General features: G+C 38.0%; 1 protein-coding gene across 5 annotated transcripts in view; it reads left to right on the top strand.

Moving 5' to 3' along the window:
* The first annotated feature begins 340 nt into the window (after positions 1–340).
* The window catches only part of SGCE (sarcoglycan epsilon), a 39,946-nt gene continuing 17,136 nt past the window's right edge, over positions 341–23,150 (top strand). For 2 of the 5 annotated variants that reach the window (XM_064506087.1, XM_064506086.1), the window contains exons 1-5: positions 341–629; positions 10,713–10,817; positions 15,183–15,305; positions 17,878–18,035; positions 20,630–20,702. In XM_064506087.1, the coding sequence (XP_064362157.1) occupies positions 356–629; positions 10,713–10,817; positions 15,183–15,305; positions 17,878–18,035; positions 20,630–20,702 (733 nt within the window). In that variant the 5' untranslated portion in view covers positions 341–355. The remainder of the gene's footprint in view (positions 630–10,712; positions 10,818–15,182; positions 15,306–17,877; positions 18,036–20,629; positions 20,703–23,150) is intronic. The other 3 variants (XM_064506088.1, XM_064506089.1, XM_064506090.1) reach the window with 3 other exon arrangements.

The raw sequence follows: 23,150 nt of genomic DNA, 5'->3' as shown, positions 1-23,150 counted from the left end.
ATCCATGCGCAGCAGGCTAATACTAACCGGCCCAAGAGCCTGAGAGACGCCCTGCCCTGCTGTCTGTGCCTCGGGCGGCTCCCGGGGAGGCAGCGGGGCTGGCGGAGGGCAGAGCCGCCGCCCCCCCTCCCCACGGCTCCCCCCATTTGACGGCACCTCGCTTCACCGCGACCTCGCACCGTGAGCCCGGCCCCGCGGCAGGCACCGCCCGCCCCACCCCGCGACACGACCCGCCGGAGCCCGCAGGCCTTCACCCCCTCCCCTCCGCGCCCCTCGGCGGCCCAGGGGAGGCCGGTCGCCGCGAGCGCCGCTCCCGGCCGCCGCACAGAGGGCCGCCCGCCCAGCCTCCCCTAACATGGCGCCCGCGGGCGGCGGCGGCGGGCCCCTCCTCCCGGCAGGCCCCGCGGGGCGGCCGGCGCTGCCTGGAGACCGTCACCAGGGGCGGGGCGGGGAGGATGCTGCGGCCGCCGCGGGGCGAGGCGGCGGCGGCGGGAGCGGCGCGGGAGGGCGGAGGATGCGGCGGCGGTGGTGGTGGCGGCAGCCGGCGGAGGAGCGGGGAGCGATGCGGTGCTGCGCGGCGGGGCCCTGGCCGCAGAGCGGGGGCGCCCTCACCACCCTCCTGCTGACAGGTCGGTCACGGCGGCGGTTCACCGCGGCAGGCGGGCGCGGGCCGCGGCACCCCCCCGCCGCGGCGGGCACGGCCGGCCGTGCCTCCCTCCCTCCCCAAACCGCCTTTCCACCCGCTCCCGAGGCGGCGGCAGGTCGGTGCGGGGCCGCGCCGCCTTCGCGGGCGGCGGAGCGGCGCCCCGAGGGGGCGGGCGGGCGGCCTGCTGCCCGCGGAGGGGACCCCCGCCTCGGAGGCCTCCCGCGGCCCGCCAAAGCGGGGTCCCCGCGGCAGCGGCGGGCGGGCCGGGGGCGAGGGCTGTCCCCGAGCCGCTGGGGGGTGGCAGGGGCGGCCCGGTCGCGGGAGAAGGGCAGGGCAAGCGTGTCTGCCCCCCTTCCCCCTTGACAGGGCTGGTACTCGTGCCTGAGTGCTGAACTGTTTTGAGTTCACCGGTACGTTTCGTATACCCCCCCCCCCCCCAAAAAAAAATATTTTACCAGCTCGAGCAGTTAATCTGACTATGTCAGAATTAAGACCACAGAGAAGGTCTAAATTCTGCTGCCTAATGCACGTAAATAATAGTTATCATGAAATAGTGAGGTTTTGCAGGCAGAAGGTTCCCTCAAGTTGAGTACCTCACGCTGGTGCACTTACCAGCAGCCCAGCCACAGGAGTTCCTTCATGAGACTATTACTGTCCCAAGATCATGTCAACAGCAAGAGATCTATTTCTTTAGGTTCTTATGTGGTCCAAAGAACCAGTGGTGTATCTTCTGAGAGCTGACAGTCTGCTTGGTCTCTTCTTGAACTAGTATATTTGTTATTCTTTATGTGTATTATCATACTTGTCATAAGATATGACTGTAGAAGCAGCAGGAAGCATTAAATATACTGCAGATGTAATCAATGCCCTATCGAGTTGTCAGTGCGAGAATAAGATTTGATGTTCATTAGATAGAAAAAAACATGCTGTTTTCCTAATGTGGAAACTCTTCCTGCCTCTTCTGTATCCCTCCCTCAAGGCCAAATGTGGCATAGCAACCCAGAAAGAACTAGGACAGTCTGAGAATAATCATTAAATGTTAACTAAAGTTAAGTCTAGAAAAGCTCAACTAAAATGAGGCTTCCAGAAGCCGAGTTGTTAGCTTAACCTACAGGTCCCTTCCAGACTACACAGTAAGGGAAGCAGAACTTTCAGAGGTTTACCAGCATTAACTTTTCCACCTCAAAGTCAGACCTTGTGCAGCTTGGTTGAACTGGGTTTCCTCAATTCCAGCAGCAGAATACATGATTTTGAGGCTGATAGAGAAAGCAAACATGAACAGTATTACGTGATACCTATATAATACTCTTCATCAAGGTAGAATTTGGTAGTAGATCCCTGGTCTGAATTGAGATTCAACTTCTATGAGCTGTCTGGTGTTGTATGACTCGAACTTTCTCCGGAGCTCACTTGCACTTTCTTCCCCTAAGAAAGAAAACATAGCAAACTTGTTTTCATGATAGCTATTGAAGATCATCTCTTGATCTGAACTGAGTTCTCTTCTACTGGGATTAGTTTTTCCCTTGATCTGCAGGAAAAAAAAAAAAAACTTGCACTTTTTGCACCTAAGATGTATAAAATATATACTTAAGGACTTTCTAAAGAAGCCTGTTCTTTGACAGAAGTCCAGGCCTTTTGCCACCCCTCCTCCCCAGCAGAACATTAACTGTAAGTTCTGGCATTTAAAGATACTAGGAGCTTAAAAGGCTTAAGAGTGATTTCAGAAGTCCAACATTCTCTCCTAGGGGGCTAATATAGCATTCAAATTGACTCTCAAACACCAGCTGATTATCTCTTCCAGTGCTACAAGGGTGCTGCGAAAGATAGGACTTGACATTATTCTCAAAAGTGACATTTTAGGTTAAGCTTTTCTAATACAAACTAATTGTCAGTTCTTTGACTTTAGTAATGCTTCCACCATGTCAATTACTGCAAAGCTGAAGTCTGGCAGACCAGCAAGTTGCCTTCATACTCTGCTTCTAAAGAAAAAGTGGTCTTGGAAGAGTTATTTGAATGGCTGTGGCTATTTTGTGGTTTGTTGCCTCATATTTCTGCAGTTATAGAGTTAGTTGGCAGTGCCTCATACTGGCACAGGACTCCCTGTTTTGTCCCTAGAATAGGGAGACAGAGAGAGCAACTAAATCATTCCCCCCACCCAGCCATTCCCTATAAAGCAGTCAGAGCAGAGAGGGAGCTCATGACTTCTGAGTCCAAAAGCTGTGATGACACAGTCACATTAATTTGTCATAGAGCTGCACAGCTGCCAGAAAACATTGTCCTGCCCTTCCACAGCCTAAGAATTTTTCATAATTTCTCTTGTGGGCACAGATGCTTGTATGGTGATAACTGAGTTGGATGAATACATTCCCTTCCCCCCTGCCCCCTTCCCCCCCCCCCAAAAAAAAGGGGGAGGGAGAAAGATCACCACACTCTAGTTCACTTAATTCAGCAGGCTTTCTGTGGTTTAAAAGAAACAAGCAAACAAAAAAACCCAATAAAAATGTTTACACTGATTTGTGCTAAGTGGCCAGGAATGAGCTGGGAGACTCTCCTATTGGAAGGGTTGCTCACATGCCAGTTTAAAACTGCAGTGAAATCACAGCCTAGGACAAACACATTCAGGAGGCTGCACTAGATCCCCTGCACTCTCATTGCTGTGCTCAGTAGTAGAGCCACTGTGACACACAGCTCAGCAGCACCCCCCAGAGGGGGGCAGAACATCCACAGATGATCTGCTCCTTCACTGTTTCCAGACTAATAGCCTGAGCGTACCTGCTTTTTTTGCTTTTGTGGGTGCAGCCATAAGGATGAAGAAACATTTTCTTCATACAAGACTCAGAAGCTGACCCTATCAAGATGTATTTATCACATCTTTGCACTAATTTGACCCAGGCCAGTAAATAAGATTTATTGTCAGGACAGAGTTGGAAGTACTTGCTTGAATAAATAATTACAGAAGGGAAAAGCTAGTCATCCCATTAGCATGCTTTTTATTACAGAAGCACATTCCTTATAGGTGGTATAGTTTACACGAAAAAATCTTAGAGATCCTTAAGCCAGATAACAGAAAAGTCAGCTTTATAGCAGGAATTTATCTTCTGAACATAGCTTTTAGTGTAGAGAGAGAAGGTTGTTTTGACTCATTAATATTTTTAGATTTGGTTAGAAGTTCATGACAGTACTTCAGGAGTTTTCCTCACAAAAGTAAATGCTTCTTCTCAGTTTGATCAGAAACAGTTTATCTTCTGAAGAAAGGGTGTTTCAAACCTAGGCAGGAATATCTGTCTTGGTATAGCTTTTGGACATTTGAGTAGATATTAATAAATTGACAGAATGTCATTGTATAGATAAGGAGAAGCTGCAATGATATTCTTTACGGTTTGACCTGTAAGGTCTTATTCTTTAGCAGTGCTCTAAAGGAAAGCAGGGGGGGGAATGACTAGTTTTGGTTAGTTCTAGGAAGAGGAGAGAGCCATAGAAAAGAGCTAAGAAACTGGAAGACAACTATTTTTCCTCCTGATTAGATGAGCTGCTTTTTATAGAAAGAGGAAAACAAACAAAACACAAGAAGTGCTTTTGCCTGAGAAGAGTTTTGTGTGACTGTGTTGTTGAAGTGTTACAATGAATGTAGCTGTCAGGAAAAAATGAAGTTTTACAGTTTGTGCAGTTTTGGTGTGATTATATTTACATGAGTCAGACCTGTTTTGGGGAAACTTTTCATGCAGCATTAGATTTTTAACATGACTTTTACCTAACCATTTTAAGACTGATTTTATTATGAATTTTTAGTATTTATTTTATCAGATGCAGACCGTTCTTATGTTTAACTAGAACAGATATCAAGTTAGTACTTCAGCAAAAAGTTATAACTAAATTTGCTATGAATCTGTCTTTATCATAGCATAGACTTTAATTTTCTTTTAACTAGCTCTCACAAAATAAACCCTTAAGTGCTCCCTTTCTGTAGTATAAACAAAGTTAAAATAAATAGCTTTACCTGAAGTGCTGAGTTCAAAGAACAACTTACAGCTTTAAAAGAAACAAGCAAATTAAACAACTGCCTAGTTACTGAGGCCTGAGACTGGCTTAAGTAGTGTCTCAGTCTTCTCCTTTTGCTCACAACATCCGCTTCTGATAGGTACATAAGCTCCACCTGTGTTCAGCAGTAATCCTTTTCTATTTTATTTTGGAGTCTTTCCTGATTACTGTAGAAAATAGAGTTTCAGTCTGGGGTTCTTAGTAATTCTTTTGTTCCTGTTTGAGGAATGCTTTACTTTGTAAGAGCTTTTTGTGGGGGGGTGTGGGTGTGTGTGTTTTTCTTGGTCATATTTTTGCAATTTATGTCAGACTTTGCAAATCCAGAGGTTCTCAGCAGTTTTTCAGAATATTAATATTTAATTTTACTGTGGAATATCTTAAATTAATCCATACATGCTGTAAGTGTAGCTATTTGATTTTATGAACAGGTCAACAACTGTGTGATTTTACTGGAAGTCTCATAGCAAGTCAGAGCAGTAACTGAAACATATATGTTATATATGTATTAAATGTTATATTGACTAGATTATGCTTTTTTCATTTAAATAAAAATATTGTATCCTGTTATCATGTAAGTTGGATAATCTTGCTTTCCTTTTGACAAACTGAGGTCTTTTCTAGCCAACTTAACCAGCAGATCATATTTTCACAAACCTAGCAAAAAAGTGGTAATACTTTTTTTCAGTAATTGTCTATTAAGAGAAGAGTTCCTGTTATCAGTTTTTAAATTAATTTTCTTTTTCTGAGTGTAACTCTTTCAAAAAGGAACTTTCTTTACTCTTATGCCTTGTTTATCAATGAAAAAGCAATATTCTATAACACTGCTGTATGAACAGTAAAGACATAACTCAGTGCTCATAATTACTTAATTCTAAAATCCAACATACTGTAAAATAGAAAATATTGATAAAGCTATTTTAGTCATTGTTAGTAGAAAATACTTTGGGTATTCGGGAGGAAAAACTAGTTATACAGTTAATTTGATCTGAATCTCAGATTCATCTACTATTCTTAGTTTTTGCTGTTTTAAGTGTTTTGAATGTGAAGGAATCGACTGAAGGATTCACTGGTAAGTATTGCTGCGTTAGAATTTATGTGAACTTGTTACATAGGTTGAAAGTATATGTTATTTTGCTAATAGCATAGCTATGGCACTTGATATATAATACCAGAAAAGGTATTTACATAAGCTAGATGCCCAAGTTTTACTCCAAGGCTCTGGCTATTTTTATGTGATATTATTTAGTTAGAAATAAAGTTAAGTGTATATAAACAGTTTCTTCAAGAAATTTGTTTAATTATTGTCTTATTCAGGTTAGTTAGATTTGATGTGAATGGATAAAGATTTTTATTTTACTCCTGTACCTGAGAAATTCAGTTTCCTCCTAAGTAGTGGAGACTTGTCTCTAAATGTTGTTACAACTGCGATGCAAACATCTAAAGTGTTTTTTTTTAGTAGGTTATTTTTTAGTGTTAGTCCAAGCCATGGAGATGAGAATATTAGAAAAACTAAGACAGTCATCAGACAGAAATTTCAGTGTCTTGAAATCTATGGCTTTTCTGAATTTCTTTAGTCTTTTAAATCCATTGCCACGTCAGAAATTCTGAAGATAATTACAGGGGTACTCTAAAATTCATATCAAGAGATGATAGTAAGGTCACCATGGAATAGCAGGCTCACAGTGTGATGCTGCCACACTCGTCCTTTGGTTATACCATGGGCTCCAGACTACAGTGCAAGAACTAGCAACGTTGTTTTCTATGCCTTCATGGAAAAGCTAATGAAATTTTCTTCCCTTGTCAGCTCTGCAGTGGGAGGGAGAATGGTGGTGGCTGTGGTGGTGAATGTTACTATATATAAAGCACGAGGATTTTGCTCATCTCTCAGGATTTAATTTACAGCATTTCCAAGAATGCAGATGCTAAGTTTTACAATGAGTTCGGAAGACTGACAAAACTCCTCTTCCGGTTATTTCTCTTGAATAATCTTGGAGAAATACCCAGAGGTTATAATAATAAATGAATGCCATAGAAACAGGTAATTGTTACCCATTGAACAAAGATGAATAATTATAGAGCTTAGAAACATTTCTGGTTCTGACTTGAACTTTTACGTAGTTATTAATAAATTGAGTGCAGAGGGACCATAGTAATCATTTAGCCTGACCTTCCAAGTAATCGACAATGTAGAACTAGTATAAATTAATTCCTGTTTCTTATGTAATAGCTGTGGTTGAAGAGGTTCTTATCTTTTAGAAAATATCCAATCACAATGTGAATTTCTATTGACAGAGAGTCCACTTCAATTTGTAGTAAATTGCCTTAGTGATTGGTTACTTACACTTAAGTACTGCATATTTGACAGTAAGAAAGAGGAAAGGTTGTGGTACAATGTCTACCTCTGCCAGTGGAAGATGCATATGTGACCGATGAAGCAAGTGTCTCTGTGCGGACACCAGCGGGTCCTCAATAAATGCTTGGATACAAGCTCTCATTTGAGGTGTGGCTGAGCACCTCAATGCAGGCAGTTTCCTCTTGACAGATGTTCTAGAGCAACTTGTTGGTGTCACTTTCTGGCTGTTCCTTCTGCTCTGCAGGTCTCAGCAGCAGGTCAGGGAGCTGTGCAGTGCTTGCATCTGTACTGCCGGCTCAGGATGTAAGAGACTCTGAGGCAGATTGCGGCAGAGGAATGAGAGGACAGTTTTTTGGAGCATGGTCCTAGTTTAAACAAGCAAGGATGGTAACAAAAGCTGCAGAATAGTGTTAGGATGTTAGAGTGCAATAAGGGAATGATAAAGTTGGCTTGTGGTTGTTAGGTCCTTTTTGGACTGTGAGGTGGACAGAATTTGTTGTGGATATCATCTCTGAATGCTGTTAAGTATCAATATTTAAAGCATTTACATAAAACCTGTGCAAAGAAGAGAAAGGGCACTGTAGATGTACTTCTCCTGTGCGCATTTAAATCGCAGGCATAGAGCTGTGAGTTGTTCCTGCTCTCGGAAGTGCTGATGGGTGCTCCAGCAACTGTGGGAATGTGTAACAAATGTAAGAGCCTGACACTATTAACTTTTTTTTCAGTGTGAGTACAGGGCTGATCAAATTATCTCTTGACTTTCTCTTTGATAAAATAAGTAGCTTGAACTGAGGCATTCTTTAGTATAAAGCCTCTTTTGTCATCCTTTAATCATATTCATGAATCTTTTCTGAGCTTTCTTCAGATTGTCAACATCTTTCTGAAAGGCTCTATGTAAAAACTAGACACAGCATTTGAAAAGAGATCAGATGTGTGTCAAATATAAAAATAAAGTCTCCCTGCTCCTTCTTGATGTTCCTGTTTACATATTAGCCATTCTAACCACAGGATTCTACTGAAAGCTTCTGTTCAACCAATTATTATCTGCCGTATGTTCCTCATCTTTTATCAAAGTTTGGTATCCCTGAATTACATGCTCTGTAATGTAAGTATGGCATGCGTTCTTTGTTCCTGGGTACGCATTTGCATTTTACTCTGAAGTGCACATCACTGATTATGTTGTTCAGTTTACCAAACCAACTCAGACTGTTCTGTATAAGTGGCTTGTTGTCGCCATCACTTACCAATCTCCCAACCTTTGTTTTTACCTACAAATGCTATCTGTATATATTATATTTCCAGGTCATTATATACATTAAAAAGAAAAAGTCATACTGCATAAGGCCAAGAGCTGAACCTTGTGAGGCCTGCTAGAAATCTGATATAACATTAACTATTCAGTAGCTCTGTTCTCTCGCTGTGATCTGACACCACAGACTGCCATTCCTGTGGTGAAAGCTGTTGAGTGGGCAGTGTGTTCCTGAATTGTTTCATTTCACAGCCTGTCATTTAAAATCAAATAGATAGTGATATGTATTTATATTAGAACATCACACTTTAAGCTCTAGCACCTGAATAACAAATTGCTGGTTGCCCTTTCAGTTCCCATGTGACCTGCAGCATAGAGTAGAGAGATGGGCAGTAACCTGTTTAAACCCCACAGCTAAACCTTGCAGAATTTGTGAACCCAAATCAAAGACACTTGCTGATGGTTTACATTTAAAATACATCTTGGAACAAGTCTTTTTTTTATTGCATTTAAATATTCTGAAATGATTTTGTGTTTTGTATCTATCTAGTTTCTCAAGGTGCTTGATGATATGCTGTATATCTAAATGTGATGTATCAGTATTGCTATCTTTATCAAATTTGTGGGATTACCAAAAATATCAGTTTGAAAAGAGGCATTAAACCCTTGTTGATTATCAGAAGTGTAATACTGCTCTTCACTTAATTCTTCATTAATGAAGTCTTGTATTAATTGTTATATTGTTTTACTTGGGATTGGTTTGTGGCTGACGAGCCTGTAATTATGTAGCTCATCCTGTTGAAATATTGGAATAACTTTGTAATTTCTCTAGTATTCCAAGAATTATTGAAAATTTACGCTATAGGGCATGTGCAGTACTGAGTTGTATATTCTACAGGACACCATTATATTAAGACTTTCAATGTGGGTAGATTCAGCAGGTAGAAAGCTGTCCATCATGCAAGACAGATGTAAAACAGTGGATGAGAATAATACCTTTTTGCTAAATCAGATCCTTTGTGTATACTGAAAATTTAAAGAGACTTAACAGAAATTCACACTGCAGAAACCCTATTATACTAGTGTGGTGATTTCAGGACTTTTTTTTTTTGTTACATTTCCTCCACAATTAAATTTTAGATGTTTCAAGTATATTTTTCAAACAGAAGTCATTACAAAACCAACCATAACTGTCATTAACAAATGTCTCATTCGCATGCACCCATTGAATACTTAGGTATCATACCTACTGCTGAAGCCAGATCTTTTGGGCCTCCTAAATTCTGTCCAAAGGATGCAATATCTAGCAATGTAGTAGCTGACAGGTAGAAGCAGTCTAGCAGAAGTTTCCGCAGATATTGAAGCTTCCATCATAAATGATACTTGTATATTTTGAATGTATATTTGACAGCAAGTGTTCATTTCTTTCTGCAAAATGGTATGTCTGAATGCAAGTTCTGTTTGTTAGTAGCTGTATGTGTTGCTGCTTTTACAAAGAAGGTAAGATGTTGTTGATAACATTTTTAGCTCGAGTTTGACATGAATTCTCCTTACTCCTAAACTATGTTAAAAGAAAACTAATGATTATGCCCATTCCTCCCCTTCCTAGTCACTTACTACAATTCCTTCTCCCTGCATTTTTAGTTGACACATAGCTGATATATCATTCCTTACAGAAGAAAGGGAACAAAAGAACAAAAAGTGGGAGTGAAGAGAGAACTTCCTCAGGCAGATCTGCTACTAATGGAATTGAGTCTTTTTTTTATTGGCACAACAGCTGCTTTCAAAATCTTCTGTACTCACTTGCTCCTCACCACTTCTAAAACTTCTTGTACCTTCAGCTGTGTAGAACACTGCCCAAAACAGCTGAATCTGGCTAAATGGGTTGAAAATAACCAATTGTTTAACTGGTTCTTTTTCAAAATTGGTTACTGGTTGTGCCTGCAAGGCAAGATGCTCAGCCCCATGTGTCTGCATCTTTATACAAGCAAAGCTGTGCACTTAGCAATATTAAGTTCCTTACTTTGGCAAAAATAAGTTATGCCACTAAAAGTAACTTTAGGTGTGTCCTTGCCTGTATGTGAGATTTTGCAAGGGCAAATATGTTCATCAGAGAATGCTCTTCATCATGTTACTTACCAGTGTAATTATATCAGCAGAAACATCTGCAGATGTTTAAATGTTCAGTGTAAACTTAGCTTATTTGGAAAATGTGTCAAAAGGGTGACTATCAGAAAGATTATTATATATTTATGTGTTCACATCAAATACCATCATTTTTTAAACTGAGGTTCCTGAACTCTGGGGAGAAAAAACTGAAAACAAAACCTGGTTTAGAAGGCATCTGATCCCATATGACATTGGATTTGTGGAAGTCTGTTGATCTGACTAATTTTTTTTTTTTGCATTTGTTTTATTTTGAAAAGCTTTTTTGTTAAGCTCTGCTGATGGCATAAATGGAACAGTTAACTGGAAGACTAAGCAAGCCAACAGTTATATTATCAGCAGAATAAAGGCTGTTGAGAAGAATGGTGAGTTTAGGCTGTAAATTTAAACCCTATGTTGGTTCAGTCAAATCTGCTTTTAATATTACTCTTGCTTTTTCAGTCATGTCCTTGTTTTAGGAATAAGGTGATATTTAAAGGTAAGTAATTTTCAAAAAAAACTGCATTTTTTCAGTCTTTTAAGCATTCACAGAGCTCTGTATCTTTGAGTTTTCTCCAACTTTTTCTGTTGCAGCTATGGCTTTGCTTGAAATAATGGCTGTGTGTACAACCTAATATTGCACATTTTCTTATTGCTGCTGGTTGCTCGGAAATACCTCTGCAGTTTGCTTAATACAATAACTTGTCTATAACAATTAAAAAGAAATTGTTCTGTGTACATATGCAAAAAGACTATCATCAATTGTGAAAGTAGACATAGAATACTGTAGCTATTATATACTAAGTGGTAAGCAATCTGGATGGGCTGCCAACTCAAGTTGTTTCTGGGATTGTGCTTCCTCTGATAAAAATTAGTGAGGAGAGATCCCACTGAAATATCCAGAGAAAATTTCCACGTGGATTTTTTTCTGAAGCCCATCAACTTACAACACTCCAACCAACATGGGAAGTCTTCCGAAGTTTCTGGAGACTGGGATTGTCTTTACCTGATAAACGAGCTCTAACATGTGGCTGTTTACAATCTCTGGGCTGGACACTGATAAAATCCCAGCTGAATTCTTGGCTGTGCTTGTGGGCAAGGTTACAAGAGGGGCAACAAGGTTACAACTGGGGCAGTTTCTCAACATGATTCAAGAAGAGTGATGTGTGTTTCTCAGCCTTCAGTTTCCAGTCTATCTACTCCTTTGCCTTGTCTCCAGAATTTCTAACCTTTTTGCACAAGTAGATCTTGGGATCTACAGAGAATTCTCCAAGGGATCTGGAACCAAGGAAGAAAAACAGTGCTGTCAAGGTAGCCAGTGCTGTCTTCTTGTAGTATGGTTCTGTTGTGGTCTTACATATAACCATCAGTGAAGAAATTTCCTATGGTTACTTGGACAGAATCCTTTCACAGGTCCCCAAGATTTTATCTACACAGGGAAATTGCTGAGACAATTCACATTGGCAGTCTTTCTCATTAGGTTGATATCTTGAGGTTGGTAAATGTATTCAGTTTCATCCCTTGATTGCCTAAGATGATTAAACATTCATCTCCAGTCTCAGGCCATCTTATGAAAATTATTGTGGGTTTTAACAGCCTGAAGAAAATAGCATTTCATTTGTAATTTTATTCTCGAAAAGCAGTGATTGCTGTAGCAGGCTGAAGACTCATAATTTTCCTTCTAATTTTGAAGGAGTGCCACTGGAGAAAAAGAAGCTTCTCTGACAAAGGGGGGAACTTTCCAATTCTTAATCTCCAGATTCGTGGTGTTACAATGTATTTATCATCACAGAATAAAATAGGGTTGTCTTGTGTTTTTTTTTCTTTTTCTCCTTCTGAGAGGCCTTTTTAAACTTCCACCAAGATCACTGCCTTGTATCTGCCTGAAGTCCTTATTAGTATACTTATGTCAGCTATGGAATATGTCTCATTGCTAGGCATGTGCAAGTGGTTTCCAAGAGTTTTCCTCTAAAAGGCATAATAAATACATAGGTGTTAGAATAATTTTTCCTTCAGTGGCTGCTAATGCTATTATCCTTTTTCCTTCAAAAAATATTATTTATGGAGAAAATAATATATTACTTTTTCACTGTTTCTTCTGATCTTCAGGATCCTGATCTCTCTCTTGATCTTCATTGTAGAGTCACAGCATCAGAAATAGGAAAATATATATATATATATTTTTTAGATATTTGATGCATCTTCACCTGGTCACCCTATTTTTCTCAGATTTTCTGCTCTGTGGATAATCTTATTAATGTTATAAATTACTTTTTCAGCTTTTCTTGAAAGTATTTTAAAGGAAATTAATTGGTTTCCTTGCTGTATTTAGAGCTTATTCACAAAAGTGAATGCAAAACTTTTTGGGGGTCATTAACTTACTAATTTTAATTATATAAATCACATAGCTGTAAGTTATTGTAGTTAAATTAAGTCTACATAGTTAAAATTAACTGGTTTATTAACCACAAATAATTGTAATAAATTATATTTAAATTTCAAAATCCATTTTAGTTTGCTCTTAAGATTATCATAAAGACATGCTGTTCAGTACTGTATCAAAAGCACTTTCAAATTAGGGAAACAGCAGCTCTGATAAGTAGATCATTACATAGATAAACAAGTGATCATTAGTGTGATTGATGACAGGATATTTTTACTGTTACAAATAGTGCTAGATGTCTAGCACGAGAGGTAAGAACTAACTCCATTTTCCTGTTACTTCAAATGAATTTTGATGGAAGAATATCAGTCTTGTATGTGTATTAGAAAAATATGATTTCACTGAGGCACTGATGTTTTGTGAAAGCTTTCCTGCTGTGGAATTTGATCAACAGCATATTGAGAGTTTGAGACTATTAATCCTAGAAGATCAGGCTCAGACAGTGGGATTTCTGTAACGAGACATGGAGCTCTACATTAAATATCTGCACCTCGGCTAGGCTGCCTGTACAGCCAGTGGAGATGTAGGCAGTGTAGCCAGTGGAATCTAGGGCATGATTCATCTCATTTTACAGGCGAAATCAAATTAATCAACCCTTAGAAGCGTCTGTTTCTCTCCACTGACTATAAAAGGAGCCTGACTAATTCAGTTGTGGATGTTGTTTCTGTAGGCATCTAAAATTAGGTGAGATAGATTCCACCCCGAGTGCGTGGCACAAGGGATGGAATATCTGTGATTAATGCCTAATTAGCCAGGCTTTTTAAGCAGATCTCAAATAATAAGGTTGGTATAATGAAAAGTTTGAAAAGAAATTATACCAGGATGATATAATTGTATGAACTTGATCCCCATTTCAAATGTATCTTGCTTATCGATCCAGGTGTTGAAATTAGTCTTTCTGTCCGCAATGAGCTGTGAGCTTGTTGCCCTGAGCTTGTTACAGTGCTGCCACAGGCTCTTGCAGAGCCCCTGTCCCACATGGCAGCGTTGCCCGAGCTGTATGGCCTCAACTTTCTTCCAAGATGTGGCTGCTCATAAAGTTCCTTTCAGCTTAGCAAGGCAGATAACTCCGTGTATCTCTGCATCTGTGACTTCTCCGTGTTTACCATTTGTGTAATCTTTATTTCATTGACAAACTTCATCAGCAGCGATCGATTCTTTCAAGTCACTGATTAAAAAAAATAAAAATTTGAATAGTAATACGGAATAATGATATGACCAAGAATCAGTCCTGTGAGACTCCATGAGACACACCTATCAGATCAGTATTCTCAGTTTATACTTACATTTTGAAACCTGTCTGTAAAGCAGTTTCTTATCCATTTAGTGTGCCGTAATGGTTTTTGTATCATTCTGATCTGTTAAAATGTGTATGTAATTTTGTGTCAAATGTGTTATACCTGAATAAGGTATACCTTTATCAGCTACATTTGTAATTGCATAAAAACAGCATATCGCTTTTACATATGCTGCTTGTTCTGAATTAAGTTATCCTTTAGTTTTTTAATTTTGGAGTCCTGTATCAGTGGCTTCAATTTTTGGTTTGGGGTTAGTATCACCTGACTGGCCTATGATTACCCATGTCCTTTTGTGTATCCTGTTTCAGGACAACCACAACATCTTCAGTAATGAACTCTAACCAAAATTTTAAACCTCACAGATGCAGGATGTATATGAGCCTGCTGTTCTAAAAAAGTCTAGCTTTAAGAACTCATATAAATCCTTAGCTATTGTTGGAACTGAAAGTGTATCATTAGCATTCCCTGACAGGCATTTTGTGAGGCATTTTCATAAATACAAAATAAAAATATGTATTGCATTGCTTTGTCGTCCTTTGCACTAGCACTGAAAAATCTGCCATTTCTGTTCAGTGAGGAATCAGTACCATTGGTAAGACTCTTCTGTATTCCTCATGTTCCTTAGTTTTATTGTTAAATATCAAGAAAGTTTGACTGTATTTTCATTGTATATGTAACAATATAAATAAACCAACTACAAAAATACAATTGACTTCCTCATTTTTTTATTGCAATAAAAAGAACTAGCTTGTACAATTTCTGAAATTCTAAAGTTGCCTGTTTTGTTTATTGAAATATTGGAAGGGACCCTACCAGTCGAAGAGAGGATGTGCTCTGCATTCTGCTCTTAAATCCATGCCACCTTTTAAAAAACTTATTAACAGGTATCTAATATTTGTTGCTTTCCTTTTCCTGGATGCCAGCATTGCCATTGAAATGCATGCTGTATTATCTAGAGCATGTCTCATTTTTGCCTTTTTCTGTCTCTTATCTTTCCTTCTGCTTTTCAGTGTACACGATTCTGTCTAAGGTGCACTCTGATCGGAATGTATACCCTTCTGCTGGAGTTCTTTTTGTTCATGTTTTGGAGAGAGAGTACTTTAAGGGGGAGTTTCCTCCTTACCCAAAGCCTGGTATGGGATGCTAAGATTTTCCATGTTATATAAAAATATTGAAAAAAAAATGCATTAAAAAAATTCAGATCTATTTAGCATACTTTGCAGTGCAGCATATAATGTGCAAAGGGCAGGTTTTAGTTTCTGTCAAAATATCTTCAGATAAAATAAAATGGATGATCCTACAATTCAAAATTTTCTGATTTGTGACCATAATTTTTAAAAAGATGCATATAATTCTGTGTATTCTGAAGAATTTACTTATTAATTTGGGAAGGCATAGTAATGCACACTGTATTATCTGCGATCAGAAAACATAGCTTTTCATTTTTTCATTAAATCTGAAATTGTGGAAGTTTAACTGTAATGTTAGAAAAAAAATGTTATGTAACAACTGTGTTAAAAATACCACTTATTAGAGCACTGTTTCAATTTCAGACATATTATATATCAGTATATATGAAGGAGCACTTTGAAAGCATAAGTAAACTTGGGACAAAATAGAAAATTAAATCAAATACGAGAATATGTGATGTTTTCTTTCAATGAAAACAAATGCTCCTTTGGATTCAGTCTTCTTCCTATATTTAGTAACTGTTTAATGTTATTAAGTGGTTTGTTTTCAGAGGAAGAGCTGTGATTTCTCAGGTATTGTATTTTGACTTGCAACTGAGGTAAAAGCCAAAAGGGTGGATCATTAGAAAGTTAAATTATGTATAAACAAGGTAGAGAGGAAAGAACATTTGCCCCCTCTGCCTGTCAACATTGAAAAGCTTTTAGGGAAAAATTGTAATACATGTATAGTGCATGCATAATCAAAAAGTACTGTTTCATTAATAAACTCTTGAACTCATTTGAGAGTGCCATTTTCAAGATTCACTTAAAAGAAAAAATAAGCTTCTGTTAGTGTGAGTTAAGTGTTGTCATGAGCATGAACAGCTGATTTTTTTTTTCTTTTAATATCCTCTCCTTGAAAAATGGTGGTTTTTACTGACCCTTATACCTGGGCCTTCGTTTCATGTATCGGTGACTGGCAGAGCTACAACCAATAATACAGTGAAATTTGCCTCTGTCTCAATTTGTTCCCAGTTTTGGCACATAGAGGGAAGGAACTGGAAAGTTTTCCTAATTACAGATTATCTTTTAAATCAGTGCAACCCCAGCCTGTCTCCACATTCATGCAGTTCTGATGCAGTATGAATCTGATTCACACACTGTAATTCCAGATACTGCTAAAATTGCTGTACCCATAGACATATTGTGATCATATCTGGAACTGGCTGTGAAACTAAAAATTACAATATTTGCATAGTCCTTTTATTTTAACCTGTTACTTGAAAGATTTGCTCTGCTGGGTCACTGTCATGGCCGCTCTTGAAGAGCAAAGTGTCTGAAGTGGTTTTCAGTCCCCCCCCCGCCCAATCAATTTGTGATGTTGGGAAGTTTATGAACATGATGGATTACTGTGTTGACCTGAGAAAATTCTGAGAAAAGTTGCATTACACCTTGTTTCTGGCTTAGGGTTTCTGGCTTTCTTCAGTCCTTGTTCCCTCTACCCACAGCCAGATGTGTAAGTGCTCACTTGAAAACTAGTTATCATTTGGCAACAGTTCTCAGGCTGTTTGTAACTGGTCCTTTCTGGAGAAGATGACAGCGTTTCTTTCTTTGTTGGCTCACTTTGTCCCTTCTGCGCCAGCCTGCCAGTCATCTTCCTTTCTCGCTGCTCCTGGGATTGCTGCTGCCACTGCTGCTTGAAAGCTCAGTTCCAGGAGCTCGCTGCAGAGATGTCTGCCTGAGGCCGGGGCCTTGGCTGCGAGGTGCTCGCCCTTCAAGAGCGAGGGCCTCCTAGTGTTTAGGAACAACTGACTTCCACTATGAAAGCTAAATAAGCAGAAGTCAAATCTGACCTTTTTGCTAAGAACAAGAGGAACTGTCATACTTTGATTTTAGGGGCTCTTAGAGGTTGCATCTGGACCACTGTATTTATACCCCTCAGTGGATCCATTCTGCAGGAATGTCTGATACTTTTTAGAATTAGTTTATTCTCTAAAGTGGATCTACTGCCAGGCTGTCTACACTGAAGATCAGTGTATCTTTATGAGACCAGAAGGCGTCAGGCATTGATGATTACACTCTTCACAGTTAGCCCTCCCAGGTGGATTGGGTCCCTAGAGCTATGACAAAAAAAGGAAACAACTTTGTTGGGAGTTAAAGGACTGAGGCCTTCGTGCTTTTGTCAGTAAGGAGGTTTGGTGATTCAGTTCTAGGTGGAACTGAGCTCTGAAAGTCAGACCCACTAGTTAGTTAGGGCAAGCACTAAGAGTTAGCCAGGAGTCTAGGAAGTACAAGCACGTTCCCCTCTGCAGTTGCTTACACATTTCAGGTAGAAATTTTGTAATATTTACAAGTGCTGAGCAAGAAGTCACATAATTCTCATTTTGTAATGATTAGCAATTCTCCCACCAAACATACCTTGGAAATGTTTAAAGGACATAACTGGAAGTCAGAATAAGATTATTTAACAGAAACATCAAAATCAAAGTGTATAGCATTTTCTTGTAAATATTCTAATATTATTTGTCTTATCTAGGTGAAATAAGTAATGATCCTATAACATTTAATACCAACTTAATGGGCTACCCTGACAGACCTGGATGGCTGCGCTACATACAAAGGACACCATACAGTGATGGAGTGCTATATGGTTCGCCAACTATAGAAAACGTCGGCAAACCAACCATCATTGAGGTATTTTCTTTCAAAATTTCAAAAAGATTTGTTTTAGAGTATAAGATTTAGAATTGTCAATAAGAATTGTCTCTTATTTTTCAGAAGTTGATTATAGTGAAAAGATTTTGAGACAGGAACTTGTGACATCAACATTTTTTCTAAGGTACCATCTTCGGAGAGGAAGCCACATTGCGTCATGTTACTACTTAAGGCTTTAACTAGTAAATAGAAATAACCAGTTTAGCTTAATATATCTAGATGCAATACCTTTAGATTCTTGCCTTTCCTCTTTCTAAGAGACATTTCATTTCAGTAAACAATGAATATATTAAAATTTTATTCAAAATATAGAACAAAAAAAACCTTTGAACAACTGTACTTGATGAGTATCTGAATTCTGAACTTTGTAACATTCTACCCTAAAAATAGGCCAGTTTATTTCTCTGCTGGAAAAAACAGTGTTTAGCCAATAAACAGTTTTTTAAATATTGTTTTTATTTTAAATGTTCTTTTTGTCAAATATTCTCTGGTTTATTTTTCATGTTTGTTGATGGATTTTATTTTAATTAGTACTTTCATATATTCTAATAATTGTAATACTGACGGAAAACACTACTTTATTTTTGACAATTAGCTATCCAAATATTTAAAAGCACCAATTATCCAATGATCAGCAATTGAAAGGGAAAAAGGGCTGTATTTCCTGTCATGCATATCATAGCAGACTGAATCAGACACTCACTAGTTCAGTGTTAAAGAAAGTCTGCTAATTAATTTGCTCAAACCATTTTGCTTCAACAGCAGTGCATTTGTCTTAAACTCTTTGAGTTTTTTTTTTAATTGTATTTGATATAGTTGTTCTTCCTCAAGAATGACATCTCTAAATATTAAGTTATCCTGCAGATAATTTCACCCATGCTTAATTTTTGATTTCAGCAGGACTAATCACATCTGTAAAACTAATGAGGTGCAGAAGTGCTTGCAGACTCTGCTTAACTTCCTGCGCAGGAAACAGTTGTTTAAAACTGCTCTTTATTAAATGGCATATGGTTCAAGAGTCTACGACCTGCATCTTGACGTCCGTTCTAAGTGTGAGCCCAAGCCTATGTTTGAAGTAAATCTCGCCTCGCATACAAATTAATTCATTGCAAACCTGCTCTAAGATGTGGCTTTTGAATTAATTCTGTAATATGAAAGGAAGAAAAATTGCATTTGGTCCACCTCCAAGTGCCATGTGAAAGGAATGATCATGTATCCTTGGCCTGAATCTAACTTTGACTATGTCCTAATGTCTGAGTTGATGTCATGGACAGGTGAATTAGCTGGAGAAAAGCTCATGATTTGAAGGGCTTCACATTATGTGTAGCATAGCAGTAGAGTGGGTAATGTTACAGAACCAAGGTTTTGAAAAATCTCAGGAATTGATTTTCTATTAATTTTATAATGAAACTGTTACATGACATAGGGCATGTAGTTGTGTCACGTAAGCTTTTCCCCCTACACTTAAATATGCCTGCAACAGATATTCCAGAACATCCTTCCTCCTGATTTAAATCTCTTTAAAGTGGTGAAACATTTGTTACTTTTGCTTGTTTAATAATCAGCTTCACAATACTTTGCAGCACTGTTTACTGAGAAGCAACATAGTTCTGTCAGTATAGCCACTGCTTTGCGTGTCTTGTCACTGAAATGAGTGAACTAAATTGTAAACTCAAGGAGAAAGGTAGTCTGGTTTTATTTGTTTTGTGAAACATTTATCACCTTTTAGGAATTAAAAAACTCATAGTACTGATAACCAACCTCATTCCATGTTTTTTATGAATGAACACGTAATCATAGTACAACTTCTGACTGTAGTCATGCAGTAACCACTGAGGACTGTATTTGACAGTTGTGAGCATTTCAGGCCTTACACACATGCGTATCCTTGCATAATTTGACCAACAGTGGCATAAGTTTCCAAAAATAACAAGGCATGAATGCTGCATCTACCCAGTACTGTTACAGATGCCAGAGTTTTGTTTAAAACTACTTCTGTTGGAATAAAGCTTATGAATCCATTCATGGAGTATGACTTCACTGTGGCTAGAACTAAATCTAAATCCCTATCCTAAAGATAATAATTGCTGGGATGCCAATAATCTTTCCTTTAAATATCTCTAGTTTAGTTTAGTTCCCTAGGAGCTATCAGTGAATGCAGAGCTTGTAGCCTTGGAATGAGGGGCTGAAGGACAGGAAGGGAAATGGAGAAACCCATCTCTGCTTGTGGTGTTTCTAAATCAAAGATAAGAAAAAAGGATACGCATGCATGGCAGAACACTTGCTTCTGGATCAAAATATATTACATTTACAAATATTCCGTACATAACTACATTTGGGTGTAGACTAGTAGATAATACTCCAGTATCCTGACCTGAAGGTAGTATCAAATACATACGTTCTATCTTTCAAATGTTATATTAATGAATTGATACTTTTCAAAAAAGGAGGCAAAACACTTTAAAATAATGAAAATTAATTTGATAAATTAAAATACTTTGACTTCTAATGTTTCCTAGACCTGATTTTCATATTTGCATTGTCGTTTTGCTATCATATCTTTTTCATTCTAGATCACTGCATATAACAGGCGTACTTTTGAGACAGCACGACATAATTTGATTATTAATATAATGTCAGCAGAAGGTATGTAGAGAAAGAACTCGTTCCATTTGAACTGTATAAGCAAAAAAATCTTATGGCTCCTGTTCTTTTAAGATATAAAATACTGTGAAATAGTTGTCCAGTATTCAAGCTAAGTATAGGAGCACAAAGGGGAAGTAAGAGAATTTTCCCTCTTTTTGATTCAATTTGTTATTTTTAGCTATAAGACTATCATCTCTTATTCATAAAAATGACTATGTTTGCTTTTTTGGAAATAATCTGCAAAAATTTTCTGCGTTTGCAAGTGGACCTTACACAAAGGATTTTCCTCTCTTTCTGCATGTTGGTTGGTTTGCTTGCTTTATACAAAGAATAATTATAAGTGCATTTTAGAAGGGCATCCAGTGTTGATGTTGAAGGACAAAGATTTCAGCAGCAACATGCTGCCGTTATTCATCTCCTTTGGTGAATTTGAGATTAGATTTTTCAAGCAGAAGGTGAAAACCTTGTAAAAATTTAGACAGTGGCCCACATTCCCCAGTAGCATAAATGGGTATTGCTCTGTTGAAATAAATTGAGCTGTCCAAAAATGTCATCATCAGCAGAGCTGGTATTCTGAAATGGTATCATAAGGCACCATTATGCATTTTTAATGTCTTTATGAGAGAATGAGTTTCATAATATAAAATGCTTCAGGACAGCACTGACCTTAAAGATTCAGCTTGCCCTGTGTATCATACCATTTGTAATGACTCTTTCTTTTGACATCTAAGAACAATTCTGACTAAATTATCCAAACACTACATTTCTCTTACATTGTCATAAATCTTGAGCCACAGTGGTACTGGTGCTGACATATGGTGCTGCTGACATTATTCGATACAGTGGATTTGAATCAGAAGACAGGAGTGTAAGAATTAAACTGTGCAACAGCTGGGTATTCCATAGGTATGCAAACAAGACACACAAGATAGGAAAGCCACTAGCAGAATGGTTTAAAATGGGCTGGTGGGCAATTTACTTGCTATTAGATATTTATTTTACCTGTTACAGACTTTCCACAGGAATCTTGCAGTTAAAATGCTGTATTCTAATTTTCTGATAGCATGTTTTCTACTTTTTCAATATTCATATAATATTAGCAGGTATACCTTCTTCTGGAGAATGTGTCAGTGAAATATTTTTTTCAGCTGAAACTGTTCATCAGATATGACACAAGCCCCACGTTAAGTCTGGAGAAAAATAGTTTGTTTGTTTTGAAACAGCATTTTTCAAAACTAAATTTGAAGTATTCTTTGTTTTAATTTTTAAAATAACTTGCAAAAGTCATGAAGAAGAGACAAAATATTTTGATTAACTTAAATGGACCTTTAAAAATGATTGAAATATATAAAAATAGGGGGGAATGGTTGCATAAAATTATATTTGTTTTGGTAGAAATAATTTTTTTCACAAATTCTGGTTGTCTCTCATTCATATAAATACCATATTGTATAAACCTTAGATGCTGTACTTAAAATTGTAAGGTATGTTTCCCACTGATGAAAAACAGTTACCAACAAGCACTTACATTTCTCTCTTTTAAAAATCTTCTTAATGGCCAATTTTTTGAAGGGATAGTATTTTGGCCTCGATCTAGCAACGCGTGTAAATACGTACTTCATTTTATGCTTACAGGTAACTACATAAACTGTAATGGAATTATGCATTGCATAATGTTAGGTGCATGTCTAAGGACATTGCTGAAACAGAAATAAAATACTCCTGGCCTTCAGGTTTAAGCTGTGATTCTCTAAATTTTCAGAGAAACATGCAGACTTTTCTCTTGATTATTCCTTGTTAATTTTTCTACTCTTTTTTTGCTATATTCCTACAATGCACAGAAGACAGTATCTGATAGATCACCAAAAGAGAAAATTTTCTTTCCCCATAATAAGCCTGGAAGGCAGTGCATGTTTTGCTAAATTACATTATGAAGCTAAATTTGTAAGTATCATTCCATATCATGGGCCGATTTGGAAAACAACAGGTTATGACTTACATGGAGGTTTCCTTTAAAAAATAAATCTCAATAGTTTGTGTCCTCAAAATTAATTCTGTTGATAACATTTACAGTATACGGCTGGAACTAAATACATACTATTTCTTCTTAATGGAAAGTACATTTTTTTTAATGTTCGAAGTAGGGGTATGACATACCATGGTATGCTTTCTGTTTTAACTGCTCTGTGTATATTGTATAGGTATATATGCATACCTGTGTATTTCTTTGTATATATTGCTAATAGTAAATACATTCTAAAACATTCTAATGAACTACTTTTTACTTGCATTGTTTTTTTCCTCATGATTTTTGTAGAGGAAGTACCTTTGAAATTGATAGAGTTATTTTAAGTGTTTAGACAATCTGTATTTGACTAATATTTGTTTTATCACAAAAAGCTGTTAATCTCGTCATATACTAAACTTTACACGTAGGAAAAAAAGAAA

Source organism: Dromaius novaehollandiae, chromosome 2, assembly GCF_036370855.1.
Source record: "Dromaius novaehollandiae isolate bDroNov1 chromosome 2, bDroNov1.hap1, whole genome shotgun sequence".
In the NCBI taxonomy this organism is placed as follows: Eukaryota; Metazoa; Chordata; class Aves; order Casuariiformes; family Dromaiidae; genus Dromaius; species Dromaius novaehollandiae.
The sequence above is the reverse complement of the archived record's forward strand: the minus strand, read 5'-3'. Positions and strand labels throughout refer to the sequence as shown.